The sequence below is a fragment of the Acanthochromis polyacanthus genome, chromosome 13 (genome assembly GCF_021347895.1).
Source record: "Acanthochromis polyacanthus isolate Apoly-LR-REF ecotype Palm Island chromosome 13, KAUST_Apoly_ChrSc, whole genome shotgun sequence".
Taxonomy (NCBI): Eukaryota; Metazoa; Chordata; class Actinopteri; family Pomacentridae; genus Acanthochromis; species Acanthochromis polyacanthus.
Window position 1 is genome coordinate 17,761,018 of NC_067125.1, and position 21,246 is coordinate 17,782,263.

Here is a 21,246-nt window from a genome sequence, read left to right on the forward strand (position 1 = left end):
TGCTTGTTTGCTTAATTGTCTGAATAAAATCACAAAAAGGCTACTTGATAAATGATAGGTGGACTGGGCGGTCTACGGCTAAGACAGGTATTGTTCAGGCTCGCTCTTTGACCCCTGGATCATGGTTTTCACAGGGTGACATGCTTCAGCTTTAGTGTAAATGTAATAGAAGAGAGGAGACGGCAGCAGGGTTGATTGGCTGAAGTGTGTGTTTGTGTCTGCGTACATATGTGCTTGTGTGCTCTACTCCCACCAGATCATTCTGGTTTAAGTGAGGACTTGACTGTTTCACTGGCCAATCCTAAGATGATCTATTTTTATTCACTGTGTTTTTGTATAGGGACAAGTGTATATGACCTGAGGCCACACTCCACAGCATTTATATCCTAAGCTAATTTGCAATGCCTGTCCCATACACTATTATTAATAGCCCGTTAAAAAGCTGATCTCACTGGTGGCTTTTCTTAATTAGGTCCCAACCTACGCTTAGGGTACCAATCCACGTCTAGAGAGCTAAATTAGACCGTTGCCCCTCGAATCCCCCAGTCTAAATCTGACTCTGTGTGAAGTTATTGACAGTACTGTGTTTGAGTTGCTGTTAGCTGTTCTGACAATTCAGGTTCAACTTAACTGATTATCTGACGTGGAGTATTTTTTTGTTTGTGTTGCATCAAGCTCCATGTCACGTAATCTGAGTCTGCCTGCAATGCAATGGAAGTGGTGTTTGTTACAAAGGTATTTGTCATTTGTGAATCAGCGCTGTACTGTCGCCATTGGATATGCTGAGGAAGTCAATGTTTCATGTTTTTAACCACATATGAGCCTCAAGTCTACTTCAGCTACATCCGCTCTGCAGCTTGCCCTGACAATTGGCAAGAGCTTGTGTCCCCAAATGAACATCAAAGCATATTTTAGAAGTGTACCGCGTATGATTGTTGGCATTTATATTATATTGATTAGGATTTGGTTGTATTCTTAGTCTGTTTCAATGAAACGCACGTTTTCTTTTTTGGCTAAGAATAAAGTAGGAATTTACTAAACTCAAACAGTTTCTTTCATTTTCAGAATTGCCAGGCTTTAGGACTGCCACCAAAGAATTGCAATAAATTATCAGACTAAAATTATTATGATTATTATTGTAATTTTTTTAGATCTGAAACTTAAATGCACAAACTGTTCTCAGTCAGGTTCTGTTGAGGGGAAATTGTGTATCTGTTGAAATGTTATGGAATTCACCTCTCTGTTACTTCTAACAGCGGTAATGTTAACAGTATGGGTGGGAATTTTCAGGGGGTCACTGATGTGCCAAAGACAATGTCCATGTGTGTATTGAATTAATGTGTTTTTTTTTCTTTTATGTTGTAAAGACTACTGCTATTTTGATTTCAGTCGTGATGATAATATTCTCCTTTTGATGCTGCAGGTGAAGCTAAAAACCTGGGTCCAGTTTCGGGTCCAAATCGACAAAGAGATCTCTGCACCTTTTGCACCATAAGTCTGGATCAAGAGGAGGTGTTCCGAACCAAGGTGTTTGACAAAAGCGTCAGGTAAGCCGGACAATCCCCTAGCATACATGGAGTAAATTTTAATGACGATTACAGTTGCAAAACATTTTTCTTAATGTCTTTTTCTTTAGTTAGGGTTGTCGTTTGACAGCTGCTAATTTGCAATTAAGTGTTGTCTGAAACATTACACTTTTATTACTCTTTAATATTTTTATGATATTAGCTACACATCCATACTTGGGTTAAATGCAGTACCTCTGGATTATGTAATGAACAAGAATGTACAGAATTTATTTTTAAAGTTGAAGGATGCCAAAACATCAGCTGACTAAATTTATCATATTATGTATGTAGCAGGTGTTTAGAACAAATGAGCTGTAATTAGTTTACAGTATTGACTTGGTAAATCATTTAACGTAATTAATGAAATGTTAGTGACATGTGCTTTCTTGATATTAAGAAGACTGCTGTACTTTGCAAACTTCTGTCAAAAAAGAACAATAATAAGTCAGCAGCAACATGTCATACCTCGCAGACTAATACAGAAGCGTAGCAGTTAAGTGGTAATTACCAATTGTAACTTGGAGTAGAATATACATTGACACACTTGGGGTATTCAGGAAAAGCATGACTGATTGTATGTGTAGTATGAGACTTCAGTTATTTGTTTCCTGCTCAGTGCTGCATTTCAAACGGACACCTTCTCAAAAAGAAGCGTTTTCACTGTGATTTGGGATGTTTTGTGTCAGGGTTTTTTGTCCATCATGTCAAGTCGTTGCTCACCTCATTTACAGCAAGTAAAACTGGCTATGCAATAAATTCAAACAACTTTCTTTTAATATGTAAGCAAAGTTTTGAATTTCAGTGTGTAGTATTTAAAGCATTTCATCCACTTCAAGAGGTGTTTTTTTATCTTAGTGGTGGATATTTTGTGTGGTTAAAGACATGTAGCATTCAGTCAGGTCAAGCTATCTTCATAGGTTTACAAATACGAGAATTTGCTGCTCTTTTCTAATTAATGTGTGTAATTTGTCATTGTTCTTAACTCAGTAGTTCAATCCATAATTATTTGTTACAGCCCCAGTTTTATTAATGAACTTTAATGTCAGTTGGGTGTGTTGTTAAATTAAAAAAAAACAAATGTAACACAATTTACCCTGGACTTTTCCTGTAAATGTAGCCGTTGTATGCAAACGTCATGGTTGTTCAACTGCCACGATGAGTTAAATGAAGTCAAAGATAAAATGCAAACTGCATTGCATGAACATCATTGTGTGTCAGCACAGTATATGCATTCATTTCTGGGGTTGAAGTTTGTTTTCTGTTGAGGTTAGAATTAGAAGGACCTATTCTTTGCGATGTAAGGCACGAGTGGAGAGAGTCATGGCACAGTCTGCTCTGGAACAATATTTTTAGCTGCTGTTATTCATTGTGTAATTTTCAGTTTGTTTTCGGAACAGAAGTCAAAACAGCTTAGAAAAAATTGAAATATCCTGTTGATAAAAATCTCTCATGTGGAAACGGTTACACTAAACTCTGGACCCTTTATATTTGTTGTGTGCCTGGCATGGAAGAAATGTCCAGTTTTAAATGCATTTGTTTGATTGCATCTCAAAAACTGTCAATATGTGGCTCATAGCTGTATGTGGCTGTGTGATACCCTTTCAGCTGGGAGACACTGAGTGATTTTTGACTGAAATGAGGCATTTTACCAACAGCTACATGTTCGCAAGCAGCACAGAGAAAGGTGTGGGAGATCAGGAAACCTTTTAGGTTGCCATCTACATCATTGCATATCTCACTGTAAACATGGGCCTGCCTTCTCTTGGTATTTCACAACAGCTCTTTTTTTTTTTTTTTTTTTTTTTTTTTTTTTATCTCTCCTGATTTCGGTGCCGTTCAAAAGGATTTTACAGTCTCTGAGGAAGTGTGTCCTCCCACGCGCTCCCCACTCTTTCTCTCTGTGTCACTCTCAGCTACCTTAGCCACTGTTTAGCACATCTTAATAATCACTCAAATTTGGCCCACTGCTTATTTGATGGTGCTTGACTCATGCCTGTTGTATGTGCTCCTGTCTCTAATTGTTTAAAGGCTGCATGGAAGCTCTAATTGCAGCTAATCCCTAGGATAAAGTAGGCATGTTCAAACAGCTGTGGTCAAGTGGTTCTACCTTGTGTTTGCGCATTATTCAGAAACGAGAATGACAACAGAGGGAAAGGTAGTATAGTGGGTGTAAGTTTGAGTGTGTGCAGAACGGGGGGCTTACAAGTGCGTAGTTCCATGTGATGTTGAGGAGGATGTGTGGGTGTATGCTGGATGTGTTGGCCAAGCCCTGTGTGGAATAGTCAGGGAAGATATTTCACCATCCAAGATGCATAAATGTTGAGGGAAGCATGTATCGACTTGAGAGCTACAGGACCACGTTTTCTCAATAGCTCTGTTGAATATTAATACAGATATATCTGTTCACAAGGTTTGTTTCCAGGTCCTAATTCAGTGTTTAACCCTCTGAATTTAAAGCAGTTTCTGGGGGGTTTTTGGGGGTTTTTTTGGGTCCTGTCACATTTTAATTCACTGTGGGCTTATATTAAGTCATTCACCTCTATGGAAACAGCACAACTGTGGCTGAAGAGAGGACTTAAAAATGTCTTTTGTGCAGTATGACGAAGTTATTTAAAAAAAAAAGAAAAGAAAAAACAATAATTCATTTATTTTTGATTATTTATTTTACAAAACTGAATAAAAAGAAATCACCATGTACAAAATTTTATACCAGCTACTGGGAAAAAATGGTGTTACACATTCTACTGATGTTTTATTGCCTTCATTTAATCTGTTCTGTGTAAACACTGCCTGTAGTTCAGCCCAGTTCCGCTGAAAAGTTGTCTTGTGACTGTTAGTCACCACTGAGTCAGTAATTGCTTTATGGTTGTACTGAGGAGCCTACAATTTTTCATTTTATTATTATTATTATTATTATCTGATTTGTGTGATTTCTTTGAGACCTGCCTCTCCTGAGGGTTAAAATGGAGGAAAAGTAACTGTACATGACATTCATTTAGTTATACAACCAGTAATCTTCAGAAGTATGTTTGTTTAGCAGTGTTTTGTTGTATGTCTGTTGTAAAACCATCTTACATATACACCACATGCATATATCTACAAAGTTGCTATTACTTTGATCTTGTGTTTTTGTTTCATATTTTGAACAAATAAGCAAACAAATCTCCCAACTTTGTCGACTTTAACTGGCCTTTAAATAAAAAAAAAGCAGGGATTACTGTTGCAATTTTACTTGGACATATGAACGGTTTACCCAACTGTCTAAGTACTGTTCAGTCTGTTTGGGACAGGTGGTCCGTCTGCAGGCAACACGTACATCGAGGTAGTGCTTAACCTACAATCGGCTATGTCAGATCAAGCTGTCTAGCTTGTAGTCTTGGTCGTGAGGTAGTTACATTGGCAGGACTGAGTGTCACAGATGCTTGGGCCCTCTGTGTTTCTGCCAGCTCATGCCCGGCAGTCAATCTTGTGCTGAACAACAGAGATGTAACCACCTTGCTGCTTGGATAGGTTATATAGCATTAATTGGAGTTTGTATGTTCCTCCTGTGTCTGGTTAAGTTTCAGGTGTCCAGGTTTGCTCCCACAGTTTAGAGACATGCAGGTTAGGTGGACTGGAAACTCCAAATTTGCCTAAAGGCATCAATGTGTTGTCTGTTTGTGTGATATCCCTGCAGTGGACTTGCAAGCTGATCTGGCCTCTTGAAATCGGCTGAATGATAAGTCAGAACACAGTAGTTATAAGGATATTTTACAGACTTTTATGTATAATAGTTTTTTTTGTTTAATAATGATATTGCTAATATATGCAAAAGTTCCTCTGAAATTGATATTTAATGCAAATTCCTCAAAGATTTAAATCTGACAAAGCTCTTCACGTGTGACAGAAGGCTTGAAAATTTTTTAGCTTGATATTCATCACAAAATTATTGAACACACAGTCCACATGCAACTGATTTTTTTTTTTAGATGTTTTTTTTCAGTTAAATGAAATTATCTACACGAATATACCACTAAATAAGCTTTACATATAGTTGTTACAGGGTTTGTACACTGCTACACAGCGCGAAATGACAGCTTGGGAGACTACATGGCAAAAGTGACAGATTTAAACCTACAACATACCAAGAGTATTCCTTTCAACCCGGATGAGTCATGAGGGCACCCTGTGTTCTCCACCTTCTGCTCAGACGGTTCATTTTCCAGTAAATTAACAAAGCCTGCCTTGGTCACAGTGTTGTGATATTGTTTTTGCGTTTAGGCTGAAACACACCATGTTGATTTAGAAATTGTTCATTATGTTTTTCTACATAATTTATGGACATAAACACAACCTTAATTGTTTCATTGCTAAAACCCAACAGCAGTATATGACAAGATGAAACTGATAAAGGAACTCATGAGTTTAAGTAGAGATTGGGTCAGATGAGCATCATGCATGAAGACTCTATGCAACAGTTTAGCACTGGTTGTGGCACTTATATCGCTTTGTCATAGTACCATTGTTCAGCTGCAGTCAACAGTTTCTAGAAGTCAGTGTCTCAGTTTCAGAACCTTACATGCAGACCTGGCAGAGCAATAGACATTAATGTGGAGGAAACGGGTAACAAATCCAAAACTAAGGACCCAAATCTCTCTGAATGCCCACTTTTTGTTTGTAAAGAGTCATGGGCCAAATTGGGAAAAAAGACAGATAGGGAAGTGTGTATTAATACTGCATGTAAAACATTTTTAACAAACGAGGATCACTGACACAGAAGCCTTTACCAGTATGGTACAGCCACTAAGCTGGCCACCTGGTTTACCACAGACTATACCACCTGTTACACAAACTCTTACCTACTGCTTTTACCCCTGAAAGGTGTGACCTTGTTGCTAACCTTAACCCCTCCCTTTATTTATAGCCCCTTCTACGGAGAAGACTTTTACTTCGAGATCCCACGCCCATTTCAGTGTTTATCCTTCTATGTTTATGCCAAGAGCGTTTTTCAAAGGGACCTACCTGTTGGTAAGTCACACTCATGAAGCCACTTGAACTAAATACTTTTCCTCCTTTTAAGTTGATGTGTTGTAGGTAAATGTGTGTGTACTTACTTCCTTTCAGGCAAGGTGTCGATCCGGAAGGATGATCTGTGTAAATACAGTGGGAAGGAGCACTGGTTTAGCCTTCATCCTGTAGATCCTAACTCAGAAGTCCAGGTAAGTTCTTGGAAAGTTGAATATTTTTTTAGAAGGTCATTCATAAATGCAATTTCAAAACTTGACACCTAATTTACAGTGCATCTTATCCTGCTAGCAGGTTTTGAAACAAAAAATGTGCTGTGACTTCATCCAGATGCTTTATAGTTGGCACTGACGTTATTGATAATGAAGCGGCACCACTCACCTCGGTGAATGCATGTTTTTACAGCTTGCAGAACCCCAACATGACAAACAGGATATTCACTTGCATGTGATCTAAAATTTGCATAGAGATTAGGTCATTTAAGTCAAAATAAGGCTTAATAGTCTCTTTCTGGGCTGTCATGTTTTTACATCACCTGGCCCCACTCAAAAACACACTGTCATAGTCTGGTTTCAGGAAAATAAAATGCAATACACAAAACACACGTTATGGGATGTTTCTGGCAGATTGAGATGAAGTAAGCAAAATATTTCAGGGACAAAACAAGAATCCTATGTATGATGGGACTGCAGTGCCGTTGTTTGTACTTGTAACCTGTGTGTTGTGAAAGGGCCATGATAAATGTATGGAAGAGATTTTGCAGGTTTAAAGGCCACGACACTGGGAACAGTTCTATGACTAGAAATTTAGTTTTTGGCATTTTAGCATTATCTGTCACTTGCAAGATTGAAATTTGAGGGCAATGGCAAGTCAAGTTCTGTATCTTGGCTCTTAAGTAGTATTTTAAAAGTTAAAATAAAATTGAATAAGTATTTGACACTAACTCACTCCCACTTTTTTATCATGCAAATGAAGGCTAACATGTTGTTGTGGCTGCATAGGAGATGGTTACTCAGAATTTGCCTGTTGTCTAAAAGTAGGTGGTTTTTGGGACACACCAGTATGCCAACACTCTGGTTTGCAAGGTTACCAGATAATGCCACCAAGTTTTCTATGAATTGTTTCATAGACAGATTTGCAGTTAAACTGCAACTAGCCAGAGAGGTTAGCTTTACAGCTGCGGTCTGAGATTATCAGGTGTTTTTGATTCAGCCTCTGGGTATGTGTTAAACCTGCCTTTTTTCCGTTCAGCATTTAATTGATCATTTACAGGACTGCAGTTCTAGTTTCTCACATGTAGGTTATGTATGTGGGTTGTTTTATTTTAACTGTACATTTCTTTGATCAGACAGTTTTTGTGGTCTGGTCGTGTTGGGTGAAACTACAGCACACTGCCACTTTCTGTGCTGCTGTAGCTAACATGTTGACTCTAGCTGCCATTAGCCCACGCCAGACTATTCTGGGTATGTGCTGCTACACTGATTCACTCACAAGTAGACACTTTCAACTGCAAAGTTACATCAGTGAGTGATGGAGGTGTTATTGCAATGCCTCTCAGATTTGGTGTGTTGCCAAACAAGGGCTGTGCATGCACGCTGTGAGCAGTGTTAAGGCATTTCCTAGTGAACTTGCTCAGTTAGTAAAGAAAAACTTGAATGATGCTGCAATTTCTACATTTCTTTGACCATATTCATTACCCAGTAATGATAAGTAATAGTTGTAATATGACTATTAATTAACTGAGGATTGGACTCATTTGAGCCCTTGCAGAGTAGTTCATGCTATATTGCTGTAAAGCCCTGTCTTGCATTAGAAAGAACTGCTTGCCATCTTAGCCAAGTGCTGAATTGCAGAGACAGACTGCAAGTGTGTGGGCGTTTTGTTTAGCTCTCTCTCTGTTTCTCACTCTCTCGCTCTAAATGTCTCTCTCTCACTCCAACACTTCCGAAGGCAAGACCGGCAGCCTTCACCACATCCGACCCCGTAAAGATCTTTTTGAGTGATGACAAAATTCACAGCTGTTGTGGCTCTTTCGCACATGGTGCCTCCATTAACCTAAAACAAGATGATACATGAGGTGGAGCGAGGCCACAGGTCTAGCACTAATGCTAAAGAAGAACAAGAAGCTATTTTAAATATAACAGTGAGAGAAATGTGTAATTTGGTACAAGTCAAAAGCATAAAGACAGTATTTTTTTTGTTTAAAAAAAACAAAACTTGCAGCTCTACTGCCACACTTGTATCTTGTTTGACAACTTGCATATTAACTCATGATTTGCCTTGAAATTTTTTTGACTTCTTGTGCCCTGATGTAAGACTGACGTCTCATGACTTGAGTAATTTGTAACTTTCAAAACTCTCTCTCCTCTCCTCATGGTTAACAGGGTAAGGTTCACCTGGAGATGCGACTTAATGAAGTGATCACAGAGAACGGCTCATTAGGTCAACACTTAGTAGTCCGGTGAGTTCCAGGCTTCCCCGTTAAATGTCGTCTCATACAGTTGAGTGTCTTATGGCCCTTGAAAGTTTGCAAGGAATTTGGAATCATGGTAGAATTTAAAAGCTGAGAATTGAAATGAGTGTTTTTCCTTTAGCTGAAGATCAAACCCTCATGTCAAAGTGTATTTTTATTTCTCTTTTAAACGAAGGAATTTTTGAGCCAAAATTCTTTCTATCAAAGTATTGTGTATATGCAGGTACATAGACAGAAATACACACAAACCATAGACTGAGCCTGAAATAAGATCAAAAAAACAAGGGGAAAAATAAAGACTTATTTTAGACATGAATCAGAAATCAAAGAAATAAACACAGTGTCATGTATTAAAATGTAATTTAATTTTAAGTTTGTCTGCATGCTCTGAACACACGATAAGCTTAGGGAGGGTGAAAACTATGTATAGTATTTTTAATTCATAGGAAATAGCTAATTGTCACTGCCTGTAATACTGAAACTTTCCTCTTCTCCTCTAAGCTACAATGACCACATCCACTCAAATTAGTTTCAGTCCTATACATTTTCTCAGTGATTATAGATTTAAGTTTTAAAAGAACTCATGTCCAATGAAAACTGCATGAAGTGCACTATTCATGCTGTGTGCAAACTGGAAACATCTGTTACACAGTTCAGAAAGAGGTTTATGAGGAGGAAACCAGAATGTCCTAAAATTGTTATCAAAGAGGAGTCATCAATGTTAACAGTATATCATGCTCTAATCTTCGCTCTCAGTTGGCCACAATATTACTTTATCACCTTTACTGCTGAGCTGTACATTTCACATCATAAACTTTTAGCAAGCACAAACTGATAGACAGATAAAGATGTAGGAGGACGATCAAAAGAAACCACTTATTGTGTGAATAGGCTGAGAAAAACATGCGTGCGTATGTCAGAAGTCAGGCTGTTTACGTATGTTGTTTTACACCCCCCACCCATTCATACTTGGAGAGCAGGGTAATGAGGAGGAAGTGATGGCATCTGAGCAGGAAGCCTGCACTTCTCAGACTGCAACCGCTGTGGTTTTCTGCTGCTGTCATTCACTGTTTCTCTCAGATTGTTTGCCTAAACTGTGGAGCTGCTCACCGTCAGCTCTTAACCACCTGTGCGTAGACGATGAACACTGCAGGATCCGCTTGATTAGAGAAGGTAGCAAAGTTCAAATCAAACATGTCAAGCTTATCACTTGCACACCTCTAGTCATCCAGTGCAGCATGATTAGTCACCAGAGATGGTCAGATCAGAGCTGAATGGGGATGAGTTAAGACAGATGCAACGGAGGCTACAGGGAATTTTGTCATGGCACCCTGGAAGATAATACACAAACATCCTGACATTCGGCTGCTTCACTTCTCCCACTGGCCTCACTAAGCGATGGGCTGAATTCATTCTTATTCTCTGGCGACTCCTGCTTAGCAGCCACATCCTGTTTAGGGTGCCTACAGTGTCTGTTTGTTGTCACCTGAAACACTGGTGAAAAAAAGCAGTGGTCCCTGGATGACACAAGCTAAACATGAGGGCAAAGCATGACTTCTAAACCAAGACTGTAACACACTTGAAGAATCCTGTGCTATCTTATACTTGTGTACAATTTATGTTACATTTCATATCATTTTTAAATGGCGATCTTGACAATTGATCACAGATTAGTCAAAAGTGAGAAATGATAAACCGGACAAAAATGAAACGGAGAAAATCATTTGATTAACAGCAATACGGTAGCTTTCTGTGTCTTTTGTTGCTAATAGATATCATGACAAAATTGGGTTTTGTTTGTTTAATTTTTAAAGAATATTGATAATTTCAGCTTGCTTTATACTTGAGTTTACTCTATCAGTAGTCTTCACATTTTACATAATTATGCATGTTTGTGCATGAGAAAAAGATAATTATGATGATGCAATGAGATTAAATTCTCTACTTTTTGAATTCTTTAATTCTGCTTTTTTTTTAGTTGATTCTCATCACAGTGATTAATACATTTTTCAATAGTCTTACATATATATATATATATATATATATATATATATTACACGAGAACAACTTGTCAGTTAATTTTAATGTCTGACATAAGAGTAAAAAATGTCTATTAGATCTGCCATTGGAAACATCTATTGTTGAAAAAAAAAAAGTAGTTTCCTATTTTAAGTAAACATCCTGAGTGCTGTGGTAGTTTTAAACACAGAGGGTTAATCACAGTAGCATTTCCACTGAGGCATCTGTTGAACCAACAAGAAATTATTTACTGTGCTCTCAAGATGTAGTTTTGAAAGCTAATCTCTGCCAAGGTCTAGGTCACTTTTAAAGCCTGTCAAATCATGAAATATTAAAAGATTTGTTCCACGATGACCAGCTCCATAGTACTATTCTGAAAGATGAAATAACGGATCTGTTAATTATTTACCATCAAAATAGTCCTGAAGATGATAACAATGATTCAAGCAGTAGAAATTATGCTTTTACTTGTTACTATTTTTGATGTGTGCTTACACAGTTGCATTCATTTTGTTTCTTTCTATTTCTTTGTGAATCCCTTTAGAATAATAGAGTGCAAAGAACTGCCTTTGATCAGTGGACAGAACTGTGACCCCTATGCCACCGTGTCACTCGTCGGACCTGCCAGGTAAGTGTGAATGCTGCACATGTACCAAAAGAGCAAGGCTTTCTTAATGGCACATAGATGTGGTGATATTCAATTCATGATTTTCAAACTATAAAACAGGTCATTAATTATCTGTACATCACCAGATAATGTTACAGTATATAACCTGATCTACCTGGTATGAATATGTCCTACTCTTTGGGAAAATGTCAGTATTTTAGCCAGATCTAAATGCAGCTTTTTAATCTGGCTGACAAAACCTCCTTAGGAAATTCCAAAGATATATTTTGAAATTAGTTTCATATTTTGAAACTAACCAGGACACTTTTAGAACTAGTATAGCTACATCTGAGCATCTTAAGTCATGTCCTGACCATGTAAATGGTTGTATTTATATAGCGCTTTTATCCAAAGCGCTTTACATGATACATCACATTCACCCATTCACACACTGATGGCGGAAGCTGCCATGCAAGGCGCCAACAACGACCCACCAGGAGCAATTAGGGGTTAGGTGTCTTGCTCAGGGACACCTCGACACGAGCACGACGGGCCGAGGATCGAACCGGCAACCTTTCAGTTACAAGACGGCCACTCTACCCACTGAGCTTTGCCGCCCCATAAAGAGTGTGTGAACATCAGTTTCTGTGTTGTATCTCCTCAGGTCTGACCAAAAGAAAACAAAGGTAAAGAAGAAAACCAGCAACCCTCAGTTTGAAGAGACCTTCTTCTTTGAGGTAAATTCTGCAACCACACATTTTGCAACCTGATATCAAATGTTCGAGTTGGTTTACTAAAAGGAAAAAAAAGAAGTAGAAAACTTAATAAACCTTGATATTCATCCTTAGGTAACACGGTCCAGCAGCTACTCTAAAAAGTCTCATTTCCAAGTGGAGGACGAAGACATTGAAAAACTTGAGATAAAGTGAGTTGTTTTTTTGTTGTTTTTCTCTCATCTGCGCATTGCACTCTCTCCCTCTCTCTCTCCCATTTTTGTCTCGCTCCCACTCTATAGTCTTGACAGAAGAAAAATTATTTCTTAACAACTTGAGGACAAAAAAGTGAATTTGGATCTGGTGTGTTCTGACTACTGATAGAGAGCCTTGGTTTCTGGTTAAGGATATGTGGGTCTTCCGTCACAGTGGATTCATAGCTCACTGGGTAAGACTAGACAGATTCAAAGGTAAACACTCATGCATGGTTTTGAGGTTTGGATTTGAGGTGGTGTCATTGCACGGGTATTGTATTGGCTTTTAAGCACCAAACAGGTAAGCACCACTTGGTAGTGACTTTTTTAAACCCTTTTGCCTTGTTAGATTCTGGTGGTTACATGTGTTGTGCTGAACACACGCATCAATAAAAATTGTGTCTGACTTGATGTACATGTAGTTTAATGCCACTATTTATAGATGTACCACAGTCTTTCAGCTTACATCCTCTACTTTTACAGAGTTGATCTGTGGAACAATGAGAATCTGGCTCAGGATGTGTTTCTGGGGGAAACGCGGGTCCCTGTCAAGATCCTGCGAAATGACCACATCCACAAAGCCTGGTAAGGAGCAGACACAACAAAACATCTTAGTTTCTTGCATTTACTTTCTACTAGGACTGTACACAAATCCAAATGTATCATTTGAGTAAGGAAAGATAATGTAACATGACCACGAATCATAGAAACTTTCTTCTAATAACTGCAGATTTTGAATCATGTCCATCTGATTCCATGAGCTATTCTGACTTTTATTTTCCCAAACCTCCACCTCTGTTTCCACCATTCTTTTCCACTGACACCATTTACTGTGTAGCAGCTCCTTCAAGACACAATTTAGACTTTTTTTTTCCTTTTTGCAGAAGTGGGTACAGGTCTGCCTTATTTTTGTTTTAATATTAATTAATGCACATACTTAAAATATTATCTTGCATATTCTGTGAGCAAGTAAAGTTACACATGACAATTCAGTACAGAAAATGAAGCAGTGTAGAGTTTTTTGTATAAATGCAAATTCAAAGATGGATGGAGGTATTTAGTTGAAATTGTTGTGGATTTATTTTTGTTTGATGTTTGTGTTTGGTCTTTTTTGTACCACTCATAGTTCCAGTACCCTGGTAAAGCTGCCAGTCTGGCACATTGTCTTCAGATGTTATTCTTCAGTTTCAGCAGTCACATGGTCAAAAATACTAGAGAGAAAAAATACCTGTTCTGCATACACACACACCACTCCTGGCTGAGGTTAATAACCAACAGAGGCCAGATTTTCTGTCTGTGTGGTAAGATTTGATGGAAAGAAGTGTAGGTATTTATCGTTTTACCCCTCACAGTCTGATGTGTCTGTTCCTTTAAAAATGGATTACATTGTTGCCGATAAACCAAACCAGACACTATCACTTTGAAGTCATGGCCCGGTCACCTTCCTCTTAACTAGATCAGGTCTTGATGCTCGGGAGGTGGAGCCTCTTGCGTAAGAGTTTTTCTCTTCAGGAGCTTCCATCTTCCATATCCATTAGGGCAACTTGTGCTGTTAAGTTTTTCCTTGTCATTACAAAGTGATTTGACCGATCTTCCTAGATTTCTCAGTGTTCAGCAGTTTTTCCATTGTGTGGGTGGTTTCCTAGCTTTGCGTCAGAGTAGGTGATATGGGATTATGCCAGATAGCAATCTGTTGTACATGAGGGCTGTGAGTTGAGTGCGTGGGCGGCTTTTTGCATGGTGGCAGTACCTCATGTCCCATGTTTATGTTGGAAGTCGTCCATGTTGCATTCATTAAAAAAAATAAAAAAAATGTTCTGCCTCATGAACTCAGTACAGGTGATCTGTCGAAGCGTCTGTGTGCCATGATTGCAGATCAAGCAGCTTATGGTTAAACCTTCAGTACGTAACTGCAGCTCTTGAAGCACTGCAGTTCAACTCTGCATGTTCACTCTGCATGTGATAGTTTTGTGTTATGCTCCACCTGTTGGATTCTAGGAGGATGTGCAGGCAACAACAATTATTGTATTGCGGTTCACTATTTTAAATACTTTTATTTTTAAATGGAAACTATACAGTCCACCAACAATTGTTTAGTAGCTGGAGATGCACTTTTGATATTACATATTTTTTATATTTTGTATGCTGTATATAGTAGACAGGAAGGCATTAGCTTTATTGAGTTGTACTTGTTTACAAGGAATTTGAAACACTTTCACTTTGGATGAGTGAGTTGCTGCAGTAAAACATTTTCTAGTTGAGTAAGTGTTCTCTCAATAGAGTGTTGTGGTATGCATTAGACAATTACATACTTAAACATATTATTGATCATTTATGGATGCTTTGTTTGGGTTTGTGTTTTATATTTTTTATGTAAAATGGATTCGGAAAAACTTTGCTTCAGTCGAAAGGCAGTATTGCCCAATTTGATAGCATTTATATGTATGCCTCTTGATTTGCATAAAGTTTTTATATACGTCTACAAATTATTTTTGACATTTCGCTGTATATATTCTGCAGTATAGTGTAATGTATGTTTTCACATTCTGTAAGGTGCTAATTTCTGTAGAGCATTTTAACAGCTTTGTATAGAGGCTATAAATCACATTAACTTTGGTATAATTGATTAAAAAGCATTATCAAATTACAGTGTGACAATGTAAAAGGGAAGAATTATTATAAAGAATTATTAGTTGCCATTGTTTAGCTGTCTTTTGTCTGGTGCTTCCCCTAAGTGTTGATGGAGTCCAAAGTATTGAACTTACATTGACTGTGTCACGGCAACAAATGAGTGTTTGTGTTGATCCTGAACTGATGGATGTGTAAATAAGCATCTCTTCGCTAAGAAGTCCCATCAGCATCAAAGGTGATCATCATTCTTGTTTAAAACTTGTTTCCACTTCCGCCAAGCAGATGGAAAAGATTATTTCTTGCAGGTTTAAACAGTGCAGTGTGTTCTTTCACTTTAATATATTCAAAAACTCTTTTCCAACCACCATGCTCAGCTATTGCTTTCTGATGAAGCAATGAGAGATATTTGTATGTACAACTCATACTGTGTTTAGGTGAGATGTGGGATAAAAGCATGTTTTGACCAACAAAGATACTTTGTTTGATCCAGTGTTAAATTTTTCCTTATACCTGTCTTTTTGATTATAGTAGCTGGTACAGGTTGCTTCTCTTGTATTGAACAGTTGTTTTCAGATCACAGTGAACACAAAATTATATTGTTATTTGGCCCTTTTGTAATTTTAGGAGGGTTGTGTTGTAGATGAATTGTCAGTAGACGTGTCGATGCCATCCGTTTCTACCATATACATATTTAGTTACCTGTTTGCTATCTTTCCGAAGACCACATACTTGTATCAAACTATGTAGGTTAAATGTGTTCAGACATTGGTCCATTATGACACTGAAAACTATTTGTGGTCCCACACCTCACAGCACAGTGATAATGGCATCTGTCTTGTTATGCTCTAACAGGTATCTCCTCCAGCCCAAAGGGAACGGCAGTAAGTCAAAGTCTGATGATTTAGGATCCTTGCGGTTGAAGCTGACCTACATAGAAGACACAGTGCTGCCATCTGCCTGCTACACACCACTCTGCAGCCTGCTGCTCAAATCCCCCGATGCGAAGGTAAGACAGCAGCTCAAGTTACAGTAAGTCCTAAGATGGAGGAAAACATGAAAAAGTATGTACAAAATTATATTATTGTACTTCTCTACGTTACATTTCTTTCTCCATTGCTTCCTTCTGTCTGTCACCTCTCCATGCCATCAATCTTCTCTCCCGCTCACCTTCCTCTGTTTTCTTTTTTCGCCTCCTTCAGCCCATTTCAGCATCAGCAGCACACATCTTGGGGGACATCTGCAGAGAGCGATACGAGGCTGTTCTGCCAATGGTTCGACTGCTGCTCCACCACAATCGCTTTGTGCCTTTTGTCTCTGCTGTGGCAGCACTAGAGCTGGACAACACTCAGTGAGTACTCTCACAGGCGTGCTTTTACACAGCGCCATTTAGATACATATACAGATGTATACAGATAAGTGGTATGGCCTACATTGTTACTTCTCTTAACCCTAAAGAGTTAAAGTTAAGTTCCTTTTTTCTACGTCTTTCTCATTATGATACTTCAAAGTCAAATATGAAACAGGAAGCAGCTCTGAAATACAACGGACATTTAAAGATAAAATCTGAATAATTTACACATTACCTTTACTTTGTCTTTGATACACTTGTCAAGCTGTCTAGCAGTGCAGTATAACAGGATGCTCTATAAGATGTACTACTGCTGCGTTCTGAAACTCAAGGGAGCATGTCACTGATGTTTATCTGAATCAATCTGAAACTAAGTCAGAATAACAAACAGTGTGGTCAGAAACTATGTTTAGTTGATGTTGGTGGAATATTTGTGTGTCCATGCAGGGAGGCTAACACTATATTCCGGGGCAACTCACTGGCAACACGCTGCATTGATGACATGATGAAGATTGTGGGAAAGAATTACCTAGCAGTTACCCTGAAGCCAGTAATAGACGAGGTATGAGTAACAAGGAGACACACACACAAATATCTGGCGTTGATGCCAGAATAGGCATGAGTCACTGAGGTCAGTATGGAAAAATCCACTTGAACATCTGCCTTTCTACCGCAAACAAGCAGATGTGCAGATGTAATTGGTAGGTTTGGAGTTCTTCCAGGGTACGATATTAACCACTTTTTCAAAACCTTTTACAGTAATTTCATTTAAACCCCTCACATTAATGAAAATGTCGGTCTCGGTATTTTGGGGCTTTTTGAGACAGTATGCTATAGTGTGTTGTTGGTTGTCTTCATGTTCTCTGCAACTTAATATTGCTGTTTGATTGGAGTTCTTAGACACATACAAAATAAAACCCAAAGCTGAGGTTGTGAATTTTTGCAGTCGTCTTACTCATCATCTCCTGCTGTGTCTCTGATTTCAAGAAAATATGAATAAATTAGCAAATTTCACACAACAGAAAATCTCAGTCTGTGTTCTGTTTCTCATGACTGCTTTAGGTCTGACCTAATTGTTTGTTTTTCTCTTTTACCTTTCATAGATTTGTGATTCCAACAAAACATGCGAGATAGACCCCAATAAACTAAAGGAAGGTGACAATGTGGAGGTCAACAAGGTAAATCTATTCATCTCTTACTGTCCAGTTGACAGATTGCGATTTAATGGGTGGTGGTATTTGAAAGCTTTACTCAATATAATTTAGAATATAATGTAGTTTATCATTTATATGTAAATATAACTTTCATTCAAATGTTTGAGGTCAGCCTGGCAATTTCATGTTTTCCATGAAAACTAACACTTTTTTTCATATGCTAACATAACTGCACAAGGGTTTTCTAATCATCAATTAGCCTTTCAGCACCTTTTTTTTAACACAGTGTAGCATTAGAACACAGGAGTGATGGTTGCTGGAAATGTTCCTCTGTACCTCTATGTAGATATTCCACTAAAAATCAGCTGTTTCCAGTTAGAGTAGTCATTTACTACATTAGCAATGTCTAGACTGTATTTCTGTTTCATTTAATGTTATCTTCATTGAAAATGTGTTTCTTTCAAAAATAAGAACATTTCTAAATGACACCAAACGTTTGAAGGGTAATGTATGTTGTATACCACTTTTTAACCTCAACTGCCTGTATGTATGTAACATGATGCTAAATGTTTGTTACTTCTGCAGGAAAACCTTCAGGTTTATGTCCAGAAAGTCTTTTCCTCCATCACTCAGTCCAGTTCTAGCTGCCCCCCACTGATGTGTGATGTCTTCAGGTCTCTGAGACACTTGGCCTGCAAACGCTTCCCAGGTAAGATCTGTCAGTCATCATTTTAGTATCGATAAAAGAAGGTTTTCTTGCTCTGTTCTGAAGCAATAATGCAGGAGCCTGAGCACAGGACATTGATAAATACAAATATCTGACCAATTCAAAACGGTAAACAACAACTGTATTTCTTATTAAGGTCACTGATTTAGGAGGTATTGGAGGAATATTTACCATGTCTACACACTGATTTATATGCACTTCATATTTACAGTAATGTACTGTTATAAGGTAGTTGTGTTTAGTCTTTTTTTACTTAAAAGAAGAACACATTAGGTCTAATTTATATTACATCTGTAATATTTAGAAATGGCTAACTATTATTGTAGCTTTTTATTACCTGCCTACATCCATGTTTTGGTTTCCAATGACACTCTCACTAAAGAGCAGACACGCTAGAGTTTAGGTAAAGTTGTTTAAAAACGGGACAAATTTTGTTGTATAACATGTGTTGAAGTAAACGGTTCAACTTTACCAAGTGGTCCTGCAGAGTTTTTCTGCATGTGGACTCAGACAGAAGGGAGCTGGTAGTGTCATGTTAATGCTTCATTAATCAGAAACCTACAAATCCACTGAGTCATAACAGATCACCAGCTCACCAGTTGAATGTAAGGACAACACCAAACCCGCTGGGCCAAATACCCTCGTAAGCCGTAGTTGGATTAGACCAAATTGTTTTACAATTTCCTGACACATTTATATGTATTTTCTGTGCTTGTTTTTAAATTAAACATTGGGCTTAATTTTTGAGCACATGGTGTTCTGTTTGGAGTATTTGTTTGAGGGACTGCACACAGGATTTAAACTTTTACAGTGTGTTATTGTACAAATGAACCAGAAGGTGGAGCCAAAACTTTAAGTTTGAGTGAAGTTTAATCTTATAGTATCTTTGTGTGTTTGTCTTGTATTTTATGAGTTTATTGATTTAATCAGCTTGTTTTCAACATCCAGGCTCATCTCTTAAATGTTTTTGTCCTCTCTATAGGTGACCCACATGTTCAGTACTCGGCTGTTAGCAGCTTTGTGTTCCTGCGCTTTTTTGCTGTTGCTGTTCTTTCTCCCCACTCTTTCCAACTTCGATCCCATCATCCTGTAAGTGAATGTCTCTGTTGCCACCACTGACTATTTAGGAAATGTTCTGGGGATTCATTTCATTGATGCTCTTGACACTGTAGTCATGATTTATTTTCTGTAATTGCAGGATCCAGAGATTTCCCGCACACTCACTCTCATCTCAAAAACCATTCAGACTCTCGGCAGCTGGGGCAGTTTGTCAAAAAAACTGGTAGGTTTAACAGCAGTTCCATAAAGAAGAGGAATTGTTTAAACAGTTAAGCAAAGTAAATGAAGAGTTCATAATCCATGTTGAAGAAGAACACAGAAAATTCTTAGTCTACTGTATAGTGAATGTCAAACATCAGATGTAGTAATTTTTTCTCTTTTCCTTTTTCAGTCCAGCTTCAAAGAAACCTACATGTATGACTTCTTCAAATCATTCCAAGAAGACAAATGTATCGAAAAAGTTAAAAAGGTATTTTTTAACACACTCAAAGATGTTTAGGACGTTAATACGAGTGTGTTTCTAAATGCTGAATTCACTGTGAATTCTGGTTCCAGTTTCTCGATGAAATCTCCTCAAACGTCAGCAAAGAGTCCAGTGGACTAGAGGACGCTGTGGTTCTCAAAGAGGGGTGAGTGTTCATTATGAGAAAACTAAAAATCAGTAGGAAGAAAACGTGAGATGAAGACTAAAGTTTATGGCTGCCTCTCCTTTAATCACACCCTCACACACTTTAATCTGACAGAAGAAGAAAACAGAAAGGTATCTTTATATAGAATAATGCTCTAGGTGCTGCTAAAGGGAATTCTTAAAAAAAATACACATTCATAGGTTTGATTTAAGTGTTTGTTTTTAAAGTTTAACATGCAAGACTTCAGCATAGCTTCATGCAGCTAAAAAAGAGAGTGAATTTGCTACCTGGGAAAATACTGACTGATAAAAGTGAAGTGAAAATGGCCGGTCGGAAGTTTTTCTCCTTTCGGTTGAAGTCAGTTGTTGTTGTACAGTACAAATAACAGTCCATAAAGACATGTTTTCAATGAGGTACACTACCAGTCACAAGTTTGAACTCACCCTCTCATTTAGTGGTTTTTGTTTAATAATTTTCTACATTCTAGATTAATACTGAAGACATCAAAACTATAAAAGAATACATATGGAATTATGTTGTAAACAAAAAATGTGAATCTTCAATCTACAATGTAGAAAATAATACAAATAAATATAAAGCATTGTGTAAGATGGTGGGTCCAAACTTTAACTGGTAGTGTATGTAGAGTATAATTTATCAGAGTGAACATTACAATGATTTGCTACTGCATTTTCCTCAAGGGCACATTTTATATAGAAAACAATTAATAATGAAGATATTCTAACTTTTAGCTCATAGTCAAGCTTAAAATATGCTTTGCAATGAATAGACACTTTGAAAGAGTTCAGATAAATTTTGCATCAGCCACAAAACTGACCACTGAAATTCATGAATGATTTTTGTCAGTTGAATTTACCATTTATTCTACTGTAACTGGAGCCTTGTTTTATTTCATTTACCTCAAATAAGCGTCATGTAATTTAGTTTTTACAGTAGAACAGCGTAAGTAAATAAATAAATAAAAATAAGTAAGGATGGAAAGAGGTAAATTGTACTGATTGTGTTCATTTGCTGATGTCCAGACTTTGCTTTTCAACCT

At 37.7% G+C, this 21,246-nt stretch overlaps 1 protein-coding gene across 1 annotated transcript in view; it reads left to right on the forward strand.

Annotated features, from left to right (window-relative positions):
- Positions 1-21,246, forward strand: part of rasa2 (RAS p21 protein activator 2) — a 32,428-nt gene that overhangs the window by 1,890 nt on the left and 9,292 nt on the right. Inside the window, exons 2-18 of the mRNA XM_022192602.2 lie at positions 1,424-1,547; positions 6,472-6,575; positions 6,672-6,766; positions 8,957-9,033; positions 11,609-11,692; positions 12,336-12,408; positions 12,520-12,596; positions 13,122-13,223; positions 16,122-16,275; positions 16,469-16,617; positions 17,065-17,179; positions 17,721-17,795; positions 18,357-18,480; positions 19,481-19,587; positions 19,697-19,780; positions 19,949-20,026; positions 20,113-20,186. Coding sequence (XP_022048294.1) covers positions 1,424-1,547; positions 6,472-6,575; positions 6,672-6,766; positions 8,957-9,033; positions 11,609-11,692; positions 12,336-12,408; positions 12,520-12,596; positions 13,122-13,223; positions 16,122-16,275; positions 16,469-16,617; positions 17,065-17,179; positions 17,721-17,795; positions 18,357-18,480; positions 19,481-19,587; positions 19,697-19,780; positions 19,949-20,026; positions 20,113-20,186 — 1,696 coding nt within the window. The remainder of the gene's footprint in view (positions 1-1,423; positions 1,548-6,471; positions 6,576-6,671; positions 6,767-8,956; positions 9,034-11,608; positions 11,693-12,335; positions 12,409-12,519; positions 12,597-13,121; positions 13,224-16,121; positions 16,276-16,468; positions 16,618-17,064; positions 17,180-17,720; positions 17,796-18,356; positions 18,481-19,480; positions 19,588-19,696; positions 19,781-19,948; positions 20,027-20,112; positions 20,187-21,246) is intronic.